This window comes from Gouania willdenowi, chromosome 6 (assembly GCF_900634775.1).
Source record: "Gouania willdenowi chromosome 6, fGouWil2.1, whole genome shotgun sequence".
Taxonomy (NCBI): Eukaryota; Metazoa; Chordata; class Actinopteri; order Blenniiformes; family Gobiesocidae; genus Gouania; species Gouania willdenowi.
Genome location: NC_041049.1, coordinates 4,634,124 through 4,653,565, shown reverse-complemented (window position 1 = coordinate 4,653,565; position 19,442 = coordinate 4,634,124). Strand labels below are relative to the sequence as shown.

At 39.5% G+C, this 19,442-nt stretch overlaps 1 protein-coding gene across 3 annotated transcripts in view; it reads right to left on the bottom strand.

The window, feature by feature from the left end:
- The window catches only part of kmt2e (lysine (K)-specific methyltransferase 2E), a 53,416-nt gene that overhangs the window by 16,942 nt on the left and 17,032 nt on the right, over window positions 1-19,442 (bottom strand). For 2 of the 3 annotated variants that reach the window (XM_028449106.1, XM_028449109.1), the window contains exons 2-8: window positions 17,094-17,278; window positions 7,636-7,750; window positions 3,185-3,414; window positions 2,886-3,025; window positions 1,539-1,720; window positions 360-398; window positions 80-280 (exon numbers count right to left, since the gene is read on the bottom strand). In XM_028449106.1, the coding sequence (XP_028304907.1) occupies window positions 80-280; window positions 360-398; window positions 1,539-1,720; window positions 2,886-3,025; window positions 3,185-3,414; window positions 7,636-7,750; window positions 17,094-17,164 (978 nt within the window). In that variant the 5' untranslated portion in view covers window positions 17,165-17,278. The remainder of the gene's footprint in view (window positions 1-79; window positions 281-359; window positions 399-1,538; window positions 1,721-2,885; window positions 3,026-3,184; window positions 3,415-7,635; window positions 7,751-17,093; window positions 17,279-19,442) is intronic. The other variant, XM_028449107.1, reaches the window with a different exon arrangement.

Here is a 19,442-nt window from a genome sequence, read left to right as displayed (position 1 = left end):
CTGAAAGATGAGACAAGAGCAGGTGAATCAGACGCTGAGGTGACCCTGTGCTGTTAATTTGCGTTTCGTGAGCTTTTACCTCCACGGGAGGCTTGAACGTTGCCAGGTGGGTGTTGTACGCCAGACTCTTGCCGTCGCCCGCCTCCTTCACGCGTAGCAGGACCTGGACGTCCTCGCTGTACTGGTTGCTGCTGGCCTCCTCGTAGCGCTCCATCCACGTCTTAATCTTATTCTCCCAGAGGGTCGGCTGCTCCACCAACTCCTGCTCTGGGACGGAACCCTGAGACACACCGTGGAGCAGTCAGCAGGGTGTGTCTGTGTGAATGAATGTATGGGTGTGTGGATGTGTGTGAGCTTACCTTCACCCTGGAGGACTTTCTAGATCCCTCTCTGAAGGCCTGCCACAGAGGAGAAGAACTTTAAGCTTTTTATTATCACAGAAACTCTTAATGAGAAAATCATGAGAATGCTAACAGAACGCTAACAGAACACTAAGAGAATGCTAAGAGAATGCTAACAGAACGCTAAGAAAATGCGAACAGAACGTTAAGAGAATGCTAACAGAACGCTAAGAGAATGCTAACAGAACGTTAAGAGAATACTAAGAGAATGCTAACAGTACGCTAAGACAACGCTAACAGAACGTTAAGAGAACGCTTACAGAACGTTAAGAGAACGCTTACAGAACGTTAAGAGAACGCTTACAGAACGTTAAGAGAACGCTTACAGAACGTTAAGAGAACGCTTACAGAACATTCAGAGAACACTAACAGAACGTTTAGAGAACGCTAACAGAACGCTAAGAGAATGCTAACAGAATGTTAAGAGAATGCTAACAGAACATTAAGAGAATGCTAACAGAACGTTAAGAGAATGCTAACAGAACGCTAAGAGAATGCTAACAGAACGCTAAGAAAATGCGAACAGAACGTTAAGAGAATGCTAACAGAACGCTAAGAGAATGCTAACAGAACGTTAAGAGAATACTAAGAGAATGCTAACAGTACGCTAAGACAACGCTAACAGAACGTTAAGAGAACGCTTACAGAACGTTAAGAGAACGCTTACAGAACGTTAAGAGAACGCTTACAGAACATTCAGAGAACGCTAACAGAACGTTTAGAGAACGCTAACAGAACGCTAAGAGAATGCTAACAGAATGTTAAGAGAATACTAACAGAACATTAAGAGAATGCTAACAGAACGTTAAGAGAATGCTAACAGAACGGTAACAGAACGTTAAGAGAATGCTAACAGAACGCTAACAGAACGTTAAGAGAATGCTAACAGAACGCTAAGACAACACTAACAGAACGTTAAGAGAACGCTTACAGAATGTTAAGAGAACGCTTACAGAATGTTAAGAGAATGCTAAGAGAATGCTAACAGAACGTTAAGAGAATGCTAACAGAACACTAAGAGAATGCTAACTGAACTTTAAGAGAATCCTAACAGAATGTAAACAGAATGCTGAGAGAATGCTAACAGGATGCTAAGAGAATGCTAACAGAGTGCTAAGACTACGTGAGGTAACCAACCTTCTTGGCTCTGGCGGCAGACACCGATGGCTCCTTGTCGCCGCTCTTTTTACGTTTTTTGTCAACCTGCCTGTTGCCGAGACGACCTGTCGTCAGGGTGATGGTGGTGGGCGTGTGCTGGAAGGTGGAGTACAGCTCCAGAGGAACCTCGTCTCCACTTTCCGTAGCACTGGTGTCTCCATCTGGAAGAGGAAACACATGTGGAGACAAAACAGTTAGACTCTAGTGACGTCATTACGTAAACTCTACGAGTGGGCAAAGCCCACAACGTGGCGTCAAAGGGTCGTTGTAGCAGTGTAGAAGCAGGTTGTGCGCTGAGAGACAGTGTGTGTGTGTGTGTGTGTGTGTGTGTGTGTGTGTGTGTGTGTGTGTAAGGGAATGAGAGATTTTGCTGCAAACAGCTTCATTCACAAGCAAGCTTTGTGCCTCATGTGTAAAATGTTCAAAATATATATATATATATATATATATATATATATATATATATATATATATGATGGAGTGTTCAGAAATGTCTTGTTTATTTTTCTACATTTAGAAAGCTGTTGGATCAATGTGTTTTTTTTGTATATTTACTAAATATAACATTTCTGATTTTAGTATTTTCCTATTTATGACAATTTTAACACCTTTAACTACAGTTTGTGGTTCATTTATATGTGTAACCTATAGGCTGTAAGGATTCTAGGGATATAAAGTGTTTGAAGATACTCCAATAAATGACATCAAAATGAGCAAATATACAAATTTAAGTTCTGGCAAACCATTACTATTGTAGTCTTCAGGTTTACTCGAACTGGATACAATGTTTTTGTGTGTGTTTCAAACCATCCTGAAACCATTAAAAGGAACAGCTGAGGGTTGTTTAGGTTTTCACTTTTGTTTTTCTAGAAAGTGGTTTTTAAACATTAATCTCATTGTTATCAATTTTGTTTTAGATTTTGTATTGTTGAATAAAAATCAGTTAAGCTGTGTAATTTAACCTCAAACATCAGGGCAGATGTTGCTAAATACATCCAGTAGGTGTCAGTGTGTCACAAACAGAGTTAGTCTCTAAATAACCTACAAATACACACACACTATGTACCGTATTTATGTACACACACCTGAAGCCTCCACCTGAGGGACTTCAGAATAATAATGTTGGTCCACATTTTGTGTCAATTTGCTGAACCTTAAACTAAACCATTACTGTGACAATTTGTTTACCAAACAATTCTATTAAAAAAAAAAAAAAAAAAAAAAAAAAAAAAAAAACAGTTTTTCCATCCGGTTTCAAACAATTCCTGCTCATTATTGCATGAAAACAAATCCCTGGTGATGAATAGAAGTAGTGTTGTTGTGCACCTGATAGACACTCTCTTTTCCTGGTCTGCAGCAGGATGGCGCGCTCCCTGTCCAGGTGTCTGGGCTGGCAGCGCTCACACAGGTAGGTTTCTGGAATGTTCTGCCGGTCGATGCCCATGCAGTCAATGTGCTGCCAGGCGCTGGAAACAAAAAGAACATTATAGTGTGTGTGTGTGTGTGTGTGTGTGTGTGCTCTGAGGCCAGGGAGGAAAGAGGAGCCGTGAGTCATTCACCAGAACCCAGTCGACAACAAACCTGCACAAACCAGACAAACAAAGCTTGGCTCCGCCCCCTCTCACCTGCACTTGTCACAGCAGATCATGTAGCCGTCGTCGTGGGTGAATCCGCAGATGCAGCGGGTGATGTCGGCGCCGTAGCTGCCATCCTCGGAGGTGCTGAGCGTGGTTCCCCTGGACGCCTCGTCCTGCCCGCCTGGAACAAACAGCCCCCCCTCCCCCGGTCGTATCAGCATGGAGGGGGGCGGCGAGGCCGGCGGCGTAGGTGGGGGCCTCGCTCCATAGTTGTGGTCCTGATGGAGAGATGCACGGCTCGTAAAGTCATGTGATCAGCGTTTTACACCTTCCAACATGTCAAACTCAAGGCCCGGAGCCAAATCCAGCCCTTTAAAAACATCCAAATCGGCCGCAGGGGAAAATAAAAATGGCTGAAAAATTGTGTGAATCACCAAATAATTTGGCTGTGGATATCTCAGTAGGGGCGCAAAGGGGCGTAAAATTTCTGCCAAATTTCCACGGGGACTAAAGCTCAGGAATTTTGGCATTATTCAAAAAAAAATAGACATTTTTCCTGGGAATTATTCATTGAAATTAAGCAGAAATTGGGAGTCATTTTAAAATCATTGTATCATATCCAAACAAATATTGGCATCCATACAAAATAATACATAAGATTTCAACAGATTTATTTGGAAGCAAAACTTTACAATTAGTCATGTGGAATTTGTGACAAATTCAATGAAACTCTTCAATATTTGCACTGGTTCATGGTTTTCCCATGTGTGAAGAACTCGATGGAAGTCATTTTTACTCAATTTTTTCCAAAATTCTGCTCAATTCTCAAATCATTTGAAAAGATTTCTCCAAAACAAATAAAAATAGCCACTGCCTTATATCCTACATACTTTTACATCATTTCCACATGGAAATGCAAAGTAGCACTAATATAAAAACAGTTTGATTCCCAACCTCTGCGGCCCATTTCAGATCAGACTTATCCATATTTGATCTGATCTAAAATTAGTTTGACACTACTGGATTCTGAACCTGTACGACTGCACTTTCACACGCGTCAATCAACAATGACCAGCCCAATGGAACAAAGCCAACTGGGAGGAGCTTAAAACTAGTTTATCACAATCACATTTTGGATTTACTGTAATGCAACACCTGGAAACACAAGCGAGTGAGAACCAAAGATATTTTACAGCGTGATAATCAATTAAAAAAAAAATCTTGTTTAACAAAAAAAAAAACATTTAATTGTGCATATGTATGGTACGTAAAGGCCTGGTTTTAGGTGTCAGTGAACCACATTAGACCATGTTAAACTACCTTACTCCTCAATGCATTTTAGCTTGGAAGATGATTGCACTTTATTTTCATAAAACATACTGGACACTTATAGATGGATGTGGGTACTTTAAAAAAAATTCAGATATTGTTGACAATTTGATAAACATACCACTTGTTCTTTATATTGGTACTTGAATACAGTTAGTTACCATTTACTTTAAAAATAAAATAAAGCGCATTTCATACCATTTTGTATTAGTAAAGGTGACATTTCTAATTAGTGGTATTGCAATATATTGCACTGTATATCGTATTGTTTAGATATATTGTGCAAAGTGTGAATCGTATCGTCAGAATCAAGCAGATTTTTTTTTATACTACTAATCTCACATTTTAACACTAAAAAAGTCAAATTATTACAGATCCATTAAGCTAAAGGGGAATCATCATTATTTCCAAAGCCAGATCAGTAAAATTGAAGTCAATCTAACCTGAAGTGAAATGAAAAAAAGATAAAATCCAACAAAATCTTTGTATATAAAAAAAAGAAAAAAAAAAAAAAGGGGCTTATTTTTCAAATTCCTAATGGGGATGGCAATGTTGAAACCATAAAAGCAATGCGAAGGCAACAGTCGTACATTTCTGGCACAAAACAAAAAGAGAGAGAAGAGATAACGATCTCCTCGGGGAATTTTACATGTTGCACATCTGAGGCCGGATCACTTTCTGCCCACAGACCTTTTCTTTACTAAAAGCAGATCATAAAAGTGCCCCCGTCTTATTCTGCTGCTCAGCAGATATAATGCGGAGGAGGAGGAGGATTATTAGACCTGCACATCTGAGTTTACACGTCTCACAGTGAGCGATAAACTTCCTTGAACAAATAGCTGATAGTTGGTGATTTTCAAACATGACGATTTCATTAATGTGTCCTATAGACATAGAGAAAACTTCCAGAGTTGATCTTTTTTTTTTGGCTAAAAATGCTGCTTGCTATTGAATAGATGTACAATGCACCAAACCTGAGATCATTGCTTTGACAATAAGTGACAGATATCAGTCCCTGCAGGATATTCTCTCTTTTTTATATTTCATTGATTTTCTGACACATGCTTATTTAATTTGGGGGAAATTATGTGAAATAATTTCAAGAAAATTTGAGTGTTTTGAAAAATGTAAGATTTAAAATGACTGCAGTCATGTGATTATTAAAAGCCTGGAAAATTAGTGATCCTTCAAATATTGTGAAGTTTCATTGAATTTGCGTATTTAAAATGGGCTGAGCTAACTACAACTGAAGTATTTGGTAATTTAGAAAAGTTTTTTTCTCTGTCATTTTAACTTATTTCTCCTGCGGGCTGAATTGGATGGTCTGAAAGTCCAGATTTGGCCCCCGGGCGTTGAGTTTGACAAGCGCATTAGAGTATAGAATTCATGAAAATGTACGAAAAAGCTCAAATGCAGTGTTTCATAAATGCACATCACACACACACACACACACACACACACACACACACACACACACACACACACACACACACACACACACACACACACACACACACACACACACACACACACACACACACACACACACACACACACACACACACACACACACACACACACACACAGGCTACATATGAATAGATAACATATTGATTACTTTGTTGTCTCATTTAAAAACTACAAATCCCACAATCATTTGGCCATAACAGTTGTTACCATAGAAACACAATGAGTGTCACTAAAGAAAGAGGAAAAGGACGGTTCTCGCTTCCAGTTTAGTTAACATGTAGTTCATACTGTAGAGACGAAACCCTTCGTCCTTTCCACTTTATTTGGTTCTTTAAAGATTTTCCTAATGATTAAGTTAAAAGAACAACATGGTTGAGGAGCCGTGAAACGCTTACTAACTTCCAAACATGAAAAACAGCCAACACACAAAAGCAAACGGACAACTGATATTCTTTATGTTTAGTTAAGAGGAAATAAATAATCAAAATGTAAATCACATTACTTGGGAAAAGCCCTTTAAGGGTGTGTTTACTTTGAAAAATAAATGTTTGTCTGCGCACAACATTTCCTGGTTTTACAATTTAAAGTAAACAAACAAAGCTGTGAAGCTTGGGTGAAAATAAAAAGCTTTTTTTTTTTAGCCATTTCTTTAAAAAAACAAAACAAAACAAAAAACAGCAGCTTTTCATATGGAAGCCATTTATTTTGAGATAGTATCATAAATCCATTTCCTGTCAGATAGTCATGATGCAGCCAACTGTAACTCCCAGATGAAGCTAAATTAAATAGTATATTATATCTGTAGAGACCCTTCAATAAGACACGATAGAACATGGAGATAAAGTTTAAACATATTTGAAATACAAACAGTAGCAAAAGCAATAGTTTGGAAGAAGTTAAGTTATTATTATTTTTTTAAAAGTGTTGAAGATATATTGCTGAGACCAGGGTTGGGGGTCAATTATAATTATAAGTGCGTAATTTATAATTAATTACAATTATGGCATAATAATTTTAAAAATATGTTGCTTTTATAATAGTAATTCAATTGTAATTGAATTCAGATAATTGACTGTCATTGTAATTACCAAAAAAATTCTATGAAAATTGTCAACTATAATTTAACGCTAAAATAGGGAAAAATGTTACAGTTCTATGTACAGTTCTACACATATGTAGTTAATAATTATTAAAATATGTTTCATATCAAGCTTTCACACATTTTACTATTTAAATAAATTAAAAAAAAGTAATTCTAGGAGCATGTTTTCATTGATTATGAATCCCAACAAGGAAACCAATAGATAGGAAAGAAATTAGATGATAGATATTTGTATTGAGTGTATTTTACAGCTGATTTAGAACCCGTTATCATGAGAGATGCTAACAGAAAGCTAACACAAAAGGAATGTTAATTTTTATCAGGTTATTTCATTCAGTTATTTAATTGTGATTAATCTTAATTAAACTTTAGTAATTGGGAACCTAATTATAACTGACTTTGTAAATTAATTGTAATTGGAAAAAATGCGGGTCACTGTAGTCGTAATTGAAAACATAATTGTAACTGAAAAATGGAATTGGCCCAAATCCTGACTGAGACAACAACACTGGGCTCCTCTGAGTGCTAACCGTTTATATCACACCTAAAAACATTCACTAAGGGGTGTGTGTGTGTGTGTGTGTGTGTGTGTACTCACAGCGTAAGGCAGGCCAATGTAGCTGTGGGAATGGTGTGAGCTGCTGCTGTAGATCTGATGCGGGTAGCTGGACTTCTCCACCACCACAGGGCTGGCCTCCACCGACTCAGGTCTGCTGGGAAGACACACACACACACACACAGCCCATGTTACCCACCAGAGAACAACACACACACTGCAGAATGTGTGTGTGTGTGTGTGTGTGTGTGTGAAGAAGCTTAGTGATGACGATAAGGACAGAGTGATACAGAACGTATCAACTGTCCAGAGGTGAAACTACCACATTACTGTAATTGCGTTGCTTTTATGTGTACCTGTAGTTATAGAGTTGTAGAGTATATTTGTAAATCATTCATTTTACTTGTCCTTAAGAACGTTGCAAAAGTAATTTGTTACATTTCTACACCCAACCGTTACTGAGTAAAATATTATTTTTCGTTTAAAAAAAAATCATCAACAGACATTGTGAAACCACAAAAAAAAAATGAAATAACCAGACAACAATCAAATGTATCACATCATATCCGACCAATCAGATTAAACACAATGCATGGCGCCAAAAACAGCATTGAATAGTGGTTATTTGATCAGTTTTAGATTTCATAAATGTAGCTATAGTTAGAGTCTTAGGATTTTTACATTTTGAATTTAATTCATTGGCGTTATTTTATTTAAAAAAAGAATTGTACATTTTGACAGAACTTTAATTTTAAGTTCCAATTGTGGTAGATTTGGTCGCTAGGGAACCGTGGCAAAATTTATTATCAAAACCAAACGTGAGGGGTGAAAGTAACAAGTAACTTTTACTTTGAGTACTATTTCATTAAGCTACTTTTTATTTTGACTTCAGCGTTTTATGTATGACTTACTTGAATTCCAATGTCAATCAAGTAACAGTACTTCTATTTGAGTAGGATATGTAATATCAGTACTCTTTACAGCTACCAATGTCCAATCATTCAACAGGAAGGAGAGAGAGTTTCGCTGTGTTATGACTGAGCCTGTGTCGGCGCGCACACACGCACACACACACACACACACTTGTCATTCACACCAAACCAGTCGAGCCACTCGCTCCAGGATCACAGAGCGGTTCAGCCGTTTCAGCCACACCAACCCAGCCTTATCGTGTCTACGGTTGAAGGAAAGGGGTGTGTCCTATAGAAAGAGGAAGGAGGGACGGGCCAATGGGACGACACGAGGCGAGGTGGTTGGGTATGAGGAGGGAAGAGACGAGGAAACGGCAGCAATGTGGAGAGAGACACGCATGAGGTGTGAGGAGTGTTTGAGGCATGAGGCGAAAGAGTTTGAAAGACACACACACACACACACTCATACAAACATACACACAGATTCCTGAGCACAAAACTGCTCCAAGGTCAGTGACATACAACCACACACGCACAAGACGACACACGCTTTCAAATGCTCTTTAGCACGCAAGGACATGAGTGTGGAACACACAGCGCTGCTACAGCCTCATTTCTATAGTTTAAGTCCAGTTTCACCAGCTGAACTCATCGATTAGATCACATTTCATTCACAAAAACACACTAAACTTCACAGCTGGACACAGTTCAACTGTTGCAAGTAGAATCACCATCAAACTTTCCTCTAAGTACATTAATTCCTGCTTGTATCCCAGTCCCAGGTAGAGTTAGCCTAAGCGTTAGCGTTACCTGTGCTGTCCGAGCCACACACACCTAATCCTCTCCTCGCGCGCCGACCGAGCTCTGTGCAGCACTTCCTGTGTGTGCTGCTGCTCTACTGCTCAGTGCCAAAGTGAAAACATAACATGAGTGCATGCATGAAGGCTGTAGGCGGGCCCAGGGTGTGTGTGTGTTACAGATTACCTGCCTCATGAATTCATGTCTCTCAATGTTTAACAGAGCGGAAAGAGACAAAGGCCGGATTTAAAAATCACACTTAATGATTAACCCGTCCACAGACTTTATGATGTGATCTGATCAATGGTTTGTTTTATAGGGTTCTAAACCTAAGGTCAGTGGGCATAAAAAACCGCACTTGGACTTGTTGGAGTTCAACGGGACAGTCCATCACCAGATTTTAGAAAGCATCAAATTTAGAGAGTAACTTCTTCACTTTATATAAGCTCCTATTTTGTTTTTCGAACGCGTGTTTTTGTTTTGTGTCACATTTCACTAAGTCACTGTATCAACTCGTACCAAACAGTAAATACAGAGTAACATCACATTCACACCTGAAATGAGACCAAACATCTTTGAAAAAATGTTTAATTATTACAAAAAAATTTTAAACTTTTAACTAGTCCAAGGGTTCTCGTTTTTGCTAATTTTTATTACATTAAACTTGCCATATTTTAACCTATTTTCATCACTTGTTCTTGCCATATTTTTGCTTTTTTTTAATGCATTTTACATTACTCCCATTTCTGCCACATCTCCATCAAATTTCAATGCATTTTGTGCATAATTCCTACTTTCAAGACACTTTCAGCACTTAAAAAACCCTTTCCACCACTTTTCCACCTAATGTCGCATTCGTTTTGTCACTTTTAACCTTTTTTCACCACATTTTATGCTTAGGTTTGCCTTTAAATTACATTACATTGTATACGCTATTACACAGGAAGTTGCACACAGGACAAGGAAGTAGGAGTGAATAAGCAACCTGTTGACGTTATGCAAATTATATCAAAAAATCCTTTAAATATGGTTGCTAATTTACCATTAACCGTTTCAAGTTTCATTTATGAATGTTTTGTATTCTAAACATCTTTAAAACTAAATTAGTTTTTTTTTTACCCCAAAAAACAGTAATTTTCTTTAAAAATAAATCCCCCCCTCCACGCTAAACTGATGCAAAATTATATTTGAGAGTCAAAATTATGTGTATTAAAATGTGTGGTAAAAACAAACATTTTAGAGTGTAATTGTGTACTGAAACAAAGGGGGAAATATTCAAGTGTTAAGGGGATTAATATAGTGTTTATTTTGTATTATGGCACTCTATATGATGATCTAACATGAGTTTTGACACTCATAAGAGAGTAAACTATGTAAACTATCAATCAATCAATCTTTTATTTGTATAGCGCCAAATCATAACCAATGGTATCTCAAGACACTTTACAGTAGAGCAGTCTTAAGGACGGACTCTTCATTTTATGGATACACACATATGCATATATACGTATATGCACATACATATGTATCCCACACCCAACATGAATTCATCATGGCGGCAAGGAAAACCTTCTGTTAAGCAGCAGGAACCTTGTGTGGATCCCATTCCTATGATGAACAGCCATCCACGTTATGCTGTGTTGGGTGTGTGCAGAGGAAAGGGTGGAGACAGAGTTGTTGAGACTCTGTAACTCCACACTAAGGATCCCACGGACCTGAAAGACAAAAGCCAGAAGGAGTACAGGAGCAAACACACAAGGGAAGAAGCAGACATAGAGGGAGTGCTTGAGAGAGGAATGGGACCCTCTCTGGTCCCTCTCTAACCTAAATGACCTCTCTCTTAACGCCCTCTCCAACCTCTCTCCAACCGAGCATGCCAGACCCCCCCACCAGCAGTCTATGCCTATTGCATCTTAACTATGAGCTGGTTCCTAACTAAAAGCTTTACCAAAGAGGAATGTTTTGAGCCTAACCTTAAAGGTAGAGAGGGTGTCTGCCCCCCGAACCGTGGTTGGTAGATGATTCCAGAGAAGTGGGGCCTGATAACTGAAAGCTCTTCCTCCTATACTACTTCTAGAGACAAATGGAACAACAAGTAGTCCAGCATTTTGAGAGCGTAGTGTTCTGGGGGGATTGTATGGCACTACAAGCTCAATGAGATAGACTGGTGCCTGTCCATTTAGGGCTTTATAAGTGAGAAGAAGAATCTTGAATTCTATTCTATATTTTATGGGAAGCCAATGCAGAGAGGCTAATACAGGAGTAATGTGATCTCTTCTCCTAGTTTTAGTCAGTACACGTGCTACAGCATTTTGAACCAGCTGAAGTGTCTTAAGCGACTTGCTCGGGCAGCCTGCTAAAAGAGAATTACAATAATCCAGTCTAGAGGTAACAAAAGCATGGACTAGCTTTTCGGCGTCACCCTGAGACAGGATAGATCTGATTTTAGCAATGTTACGGAGATGAAAGAAGGCAGTTCTTGAAGTTTGTTTTATGTGAGAGTTGAAGGATAAATCCTGATCAAATAGAACGCCAAGGTTTCTAACAGTTGTGCTTCGTGCCAGAGTAATGCCATCTAGGGCAGTTAGGCTAGCATAGGTTTCTCTAAGGTGTCGTTGGCCCAGTACAATGACCTCAGTCTTGTCTGAGTTAAGAAGAAGAAAATTTTGGTCCATCCAGGCCCTAATGTCCTTTAAACAGGCCTCAAGTTTAGATAGCTGAATTGTCTCACCTGGCTTCATTGATACATACAGTTGGGTATCATCAGCATAGCAGTGAAAGTTAACAGAGTATTTTCTCATAACATTACCAAGGGGGATCATATAGATACAGAAGAGGATTGGACCTAGCACAGAGCCCTGAGGAACCCCGTAGCTTACTTTAGTGTACACAGAAGACTTATTATTCATGTGTACAAACTGGTACCTATCAGATAGGTAGGACTTAAACCAGTTTAGGGCAGTCCCTGTGATTCCAAGTAATTTCTCTAATCTCTCTAGTAGAATATAGTGATCAAAAGCTGCACTAAGATCTAATAAAACCAGCACTGAGAGTCGTCCTTCATCTGAAGCCCAGAGTAGATCATTAGTTACTTTAACTAAAGCAGTCTCTGTGCTGTGTTGAGCTCTAAAACCTGACTGGAAGTCCTCGAACAGGTTGTTGTTTTGAAGGAAGTCACAGAGCTGAGCCGCCACAACTTTCTCAAGAATCTTTGAAATAAAAGGAAGATTAGATATCGGCCTGTAGTTTGCTAAAGTGCTGGAATCAAGAGTAGGTTTTTTGAGAAGGGGTTTGATTACAGCTACTTTAAAGGACTGTGGCACGTAGCCTATTGATAGGGATATATTTATTGTCTCCAACAAAGATGGGCAGACTAGGGGAACAACTTCTTTAAACAGCTTAGTTGGGATCGGATCTAAAAGGCAGGTCGATGGTTTGGAGGATGAAATAATAGAGTTAAGTTCCTGTAGTCCTATATGTGTGAAACAGTTTAGGTTAGGCCTATTTACATTTAATGGTACAGCAGGCCCAGGTGAAGGCAGGGAGTGGCTAATTTTATCTCTATTCTTATGAATTTTAACGTTAAAAAATGTCATAAAGTCCTCACAGCTGAGGGCTAAAGGAATCATGGGCTCAATAGAGCTCTGACTTTGTGTTAGCCTGGCTACAGTGAAGAAAATAAAAATAATCCGAGGTACCTTTTCAGCAATTAGTGAGGAATAGTATGTAGATCGACTATGTCGTAAGGCTGTCATGTATTTACTATGGCTTTCTTGCCAGAGTATTCGTGACTCCTCTGTTTTATTGGAGCGCCACATTCTCTCTAATTTACGGGTTGTTTGTTTGAGTGTGCGAGTTTCAGAGCTAAACCACGGAGCTTTCCTCTGACGTTTAATAGTTTTTTCCCTCAATGGGGCAATTGAGTCCAAGGTGGATTTTAGTAGACTAGCAGAGCTATCGACAAGCAGATCCAGTTGAGAGGGGTTATAATTAATATCATAGTTATTTATTAGATGGTGCACTGAGTTTAAGGCAGCAGGAATGGCCTCTTTAAATTTAGCCACAGCACTATTGAACAGATTTCTACTCGTAACTATTTTATTGCACAGTGCGAGATCCTCTAGGATAATGTTAAAAGATATTAAAAAGTGATCTGATAGCAGAGGATTTTCAGGGTAGACTTTTAGTTCATTAATATCAATCAATCAATCAATCAATCTTTATTTGTATAGCGCCAAATCATAACCAATGGTATCTCAAGGCACTTTACAGTAGAGCAGTCTTAAGGATGGACTCTTCATTTTATGGATACACACATATGCATATATACGTATATACACATACATATGTATCCCACACCCAACATGAATTCATCATGGCGGCAAGGAAAACCTTGCCGCCATGATATATCAAGGCCATATGTTAGAACAAGATCAAGAGTATGATTTAAACGATGAGTAGCTTCATTAATAGTTTGAAAAAAGCCAACTGAGTCTAGGGACATAAAGGCTGAGCTCAGGCTATCACTATCTTTGTCAACATGGATATTAAAATCTCCTACTATCAGTATTTTATCAGAACTGAGGACTAAGTTTGATATAAACTCAGAGAATTCTGATAGAAATTCAGAATAAGGGCCTGGAGGATGGTAAATTATCGCAAATAAGACTGGCTGGCAGGTTTTTGATTCGGTATGAGATAAATTTAGAACCAGGCTTTCAAAGGAAGTGTAACTGGCCTTTGGTTTAGGATAGATTAGGAGAGAGGAATGATAAATAGCTGCTACACCACCTCCACGGCCTATGTCTCGTGGCATATGAGTATTTAAATGACTGGGAGGAGTGGCTTCATTTAAACTAACATATTCATCTTGATACAGCCATGTTTCAGTTAAACAGAATAAATCAAAGTTATTTTCTGAGATAAGGTCATTTACTAGTAGAGATTTGGATCTCAGTGATCTAATATTTAATAGAGCACATCTAATGGTTTTATGTTTTGGTGTTTCTAGATTTGAGATTTTAATTTTTTTCAGATTTTTATAATTGATAGCTCTTTTATTTGATTTTATGTTAAAATCATTGTGAAATTTGGGTCGGGGGACAGACACCATCTCCATAAAATAATATTATAACTATGTAGACAAAGACTAACCAGTTAACCTACCTTCTATCTTCAATGGTGCCTAGTGTTAATAAAATATGCACAGTGACTGTGTGCGATCAAACATAAATGTTCCTATATGATACATAATATTAACTTTGAGCTAAATAACAAATGCAGTCCCTTGGCAGTCAATCACCAGAGATAAGTGTAGATATTTGTTAAAGGGGATTGTTTAAAAGGACATGGCACACGTTCATTTTGAACTGGACTGAAAAAACCCTGTGATTTTTATTTACTTTCTATTATTGTCAACCTTGTTTCCTTCTTAATGGGACTTGTGCCAGGTGAGGGGTAAGAGAGCGGGTTTAATTGTTTATCTGTAAATATGAGTTGATCTTGTTTTTGTTGGTAAAATTTAAAAAAATATATATATATATATATGTAGTCTGTGCAGACATTTCTAAATGGAAATACTGTTAAAATAGAAAAGCAATAAAGAAAGAAAAAAAAAAAAAAAAAAAGCACATAGTGTGGTGGCGAGGAGGAGGAGTAGTAGTAGTAGCCTCGGCTCCTGAGCAGGAACAACCAGAAAAAGGATGCACATAGCATTGTTGGCTGTCAGGACGACAGACAAAAGCCAAACGAGTCAGACGGCCTGTTCTACAATGACAAAGTCAGCGTTTGTTTGTAGCTACGTGCTCATAGCTGACGGGCTGATATAGTTTAGGACAAGGGAGTGCAGCGGAACATTGGAATGAGCGAGGAATCTGAAGACGGCGTTGTGCAGACTGATGCTGGCGGGCAGGTAGTGGTGCTACGCACTATTTATAGCAGCTGACAGCATTCAAAGGCAGACAGATGTTAGGAACACAAACTGCAGAGAGAGGCAACGCCTTCACTGCTATGGCAACGCTACGTCCTTCCACGGCGACACACACACACACGCACACAATCAGCTGGGCATGCTGCAGCAAGCATCATGAAGAAGAGTGGAGGAGAATGTGATGCTGTTTCCTGCTGAGCAGCCGTCACAGTGAATATGTGTGGCGGCGGAGGAGATCCGACGGCTCGACTCCAGCTCGTTATCAGCGATTGGACGCAGCCGAGGGACAAAGAGTCGGCTAAAAGGGGGCTTTACTTTGGACGGGGGAGGGGCGCCTGTTAGGACGCCATATTTACTGGGGACCACCTGTCACTCAGAGTAGTGACCATAGCAACAGAGGGGAGGGAGGGGAGTGGGATGCCATGGCAACACAAGCTGTCACGGCAACAACTCTGATGGAGTAAAAAGGGGAGGGTCTCTCGTCTTTCTTTTTTTAAGGCAACAGGAGCTCCAGATGAGGTGACGTGTGCTGCTCTAGTGTTTTACACAAACCTCTCGTTCATCCATTTCACACAGCAACAAAAAAAAAGAAAATGAAATCATGTCCTTCACAAGACCAGTGGAAACAAAGGGGCGGGGCCATGGCAACAAGGCTTGTTGCCATGGCTTCATGCACCATTTCTGCTCCGTTGACTGATTGCAGCGTGCACACACGTGCGAGCATCAAGCTAAGGCAGCACACGAACAGCAGCAAGGAGAATCCTGCTGCTTCTGTGCGCGCGCACACACACGCAGGTTCCCGCGCGCACGCATGCAAAACATAAACAGCCCAGATGTCACACAGGATCCAGACGGGACCTTATCTGATGTCATTAAAACAAATAAACAAAGTGTTAATATCTTACTACTACAGAAACACACAGATTTTTAAAAATCATATCAAACTTAATTTACTTATTTATTTTGACCATAAAAATAGATGAAAATTATTAAAGAAAAAAGCCACTTTCAATATAAACGACAAGGGGTAGAAGAGATGAAAACCTAGAAAATTAAATGAAGTTCCCTCAGTTTTAAAGATAATATTTCAGATTATTTTGGTGCTAGATTACATGCTGTGACGGGCTGAATCGGACACACAGGAGTTCAGTTTGACACTCATATCCATCCCAAGATGTCTAAAGTGATGTTGAAGAGCTAGTCATTAAACCACATGTGTTAAACTCAAGGCACGGGGGCCAAACAAGGCAATTCAGAGCATCCAATTCGGCCCGCTACAGAAAGTGAAAATGACATGAATCATGGTCTAAATCCTCAATTCAGTTGTAAATTGTTGAAAGAACTCAACATTTTACTTCAAATAATCCACAAAATCTCCTCAAATTAAATAAAAAAATTATCAAAGAATATGTCACTTGTTGCTTAGATATTCTTGATGCCTTCCATATTTCATGTCTAATTTATAACTAGAAGTGCAAACTTGGGCACATTAATGTTGAAATTGCTCTTTTTACCACCTAAAACCTGAGGCCCACTTGTGATCAAATTGGTCCGTAATCGGCCCTTGAACTAAAATCAGTCTGACACGTGTGTCCTAAACTGTCCTGTGATTATCACAACTAAGCAGAATGAGTCTTAAACCCTCTGAAAAGTTGAAATTCGACACCCAGGGACTCCAACGTGGTCAGTTATGGGGTCGTCTGGTACGTTTGACGCTACAGAGGCCTCCACATTCCTTTTCATTAACTAACTAAGTAAACAGAGGATATAGGGAGAGGGTGATCGAGCCGCTAAAGTCATTACCAGAAGCATGTAGCGCTGGGAGGAGCCAAAGTGAAATGAGTGTGCACGTGATTACTCACTCTGAGCCCGCAGCCATGTCCAGGTATGAGGTGTCTGCTGTGTCCACCCCTACTGGGATGACTATGCTCATGACGTTCTCTGCTGATCGGTTCTTGTCCTACTGAGTCCAGAGAAAGGGAGTCCGAAACACTGAGGCATGCCAGCCACAGCAGTCATTGCAGACATCTAAGTGCATCCACAAGACCTGACAGGACAAGAAGAAACATGAACACAAGGGTTAATTAAAGTTGCATATTCATCAAAGCTGTCATTTACATTAAAGAGTTAAACAAGAACTTTTTTGTTATCTCTCAATTTGTGCTTTAAAGCAGGGGTCGCCAGATGCCTTCAAGAAACTAAGAATATTTTTTGAACAACTTGAGCCAATTTTAAGAAATTATTTATTAACGGTATCACTGCAGTCCAAACAAATCTGACGTTGCACACCCTTGAGCAGCAGCCATGTTGAAAGTTACAGGTCAATCTGAGCCTGATTCACAGAGATATTTGAGGAACAGACACACAAACACACCTTGCTTTATAGATAGATTTTTGCTACATTACTCCCATTTCTTCAACTTCTCCAAATTTTAATACCTTTTCGGCACTTATATTATGAAGTCTTTCCACCACTTTAACCACCAAATGTTGCATATGTTGACCCATTATTGTCACTTTCAACCTCTTTTCACCATATTTCATGCTTATTTTTGCCAATTTAACCACATTCGCCATTTGTCATGCCCATTATTTGCCAGTTTAAACTAATTGTTCCAACTTGCTTCTGCTACTTTTAAGCCAATATTGACACTTTGAACCCTTTTTACCACTTTTTTTTGTCATTTTTTGCCCACTCTACTTTGCAACTTTTAACCAATTTCTGTGGTTTTTAAAATCCCATTTCAGCACCTTTTCCAACATTTTTGGTCACCTTTAACCCATTTTATTTCTGATTAAAACTAGGATTTATGTCATTAAGATGACTATATACTGCACTATGAACCAAATAATAAACTTCCTGGATAACAGTGGATATTATTCAGATGAATAAATAAATGTGGTTATCACATATTAATAGAACAATGGACCATCATTTTGCTGACTTTATGGATGGACCGCAAAATCACTCCCCATTATTCCCCCTATAGATGACCCTGTCTCCACATGACTGTTTTTCAATGTTCATGTCTGTGTTCAACCACCTTCAGCTACAGTGGGGGTCCCTGGTTTCTGGGGCCTTTATTTTGGGGGTCACAGGCTCAAAAGGTTGAGAACCACAGCATTAAAGAGTAAAAAAGTTACAGAAATTGCAGGAGAAAGACACAGGTCTGTATGGGTATTAGTACTTTGGAGTTAATGGAATGCGGTTTATTACCATTCATCAAAGTTTTATTGGAACATGCCTATGAGAACTCCTGGAGGAGAGTAAACACCTCCCTCTGCTGCTGCTCTGTTACTTCTAGAGTTTGACATCCATGAGGAAGGAAAAGGGAAGGAAGCAGGGGGTGAAACTCAAAGTAAACACCACAAAGAAACCAGAGTTTTTCCAACAAACATCACAGTGTGATTCATACTTTAAGAAACTCAAATGATCTGTGAGTGAGCGGCGCTTTTTTCCAACTACCGAGCTGCAGTTAGTTATTGAGTGAAGAGGACACACTATCACACAGCGAGATGCTGCATAGACCATCACACACACACACACACACACACACACACACACGAACACACACACTGCAGCAGGTTGCACTGTGAGGGATCTCCCACAAAGGGGAGCAAGAGAACACCCAGCAGACGGCTGCAGCCGCCGCCATGAAAGAAGGAGAGACAAAAATGCAACACAGAGGCCATTTTTTCCTCGCTCGACTAGTGACTGCTGCTCTGTTCTCACACACATGGTCAGCACGGAGCAGCAAGGACACATACAACACACAGTGATCGGATCGCACAACAAACTAATTTTTTCTCCACTGGAGTGCCTCGGTTGTAGAATAGTACTACAGCAATGAATTATTGACTGCTTTAGGTAACTTCTGTACTAGTAACATTCGCTCTATAGTAACACTGAGGCTGTGTGTGATGATGATAATGATGATGAGAGTCCAGACGAGTGTGGCTGTCCTGTTGATGAACAGGATTAGAGGGAGGGACAGATGCTGGGACCAAACAGGCTGGAGGTCGCAAACGCTGAAGACAGACAAAGGCTCACATCTAAACTAGGATGAACGCATGCTCAGTGACAACTGTGTGTACGTGTGTGTGTGAGTGTGTGTGCACGGTTTCACATTGAAAACATGTCCCTGCATGACAGCAGGGGATGAGTGTGCGTGCACATGCGCACACACACGTATGATACTTCTCCGGTGAAG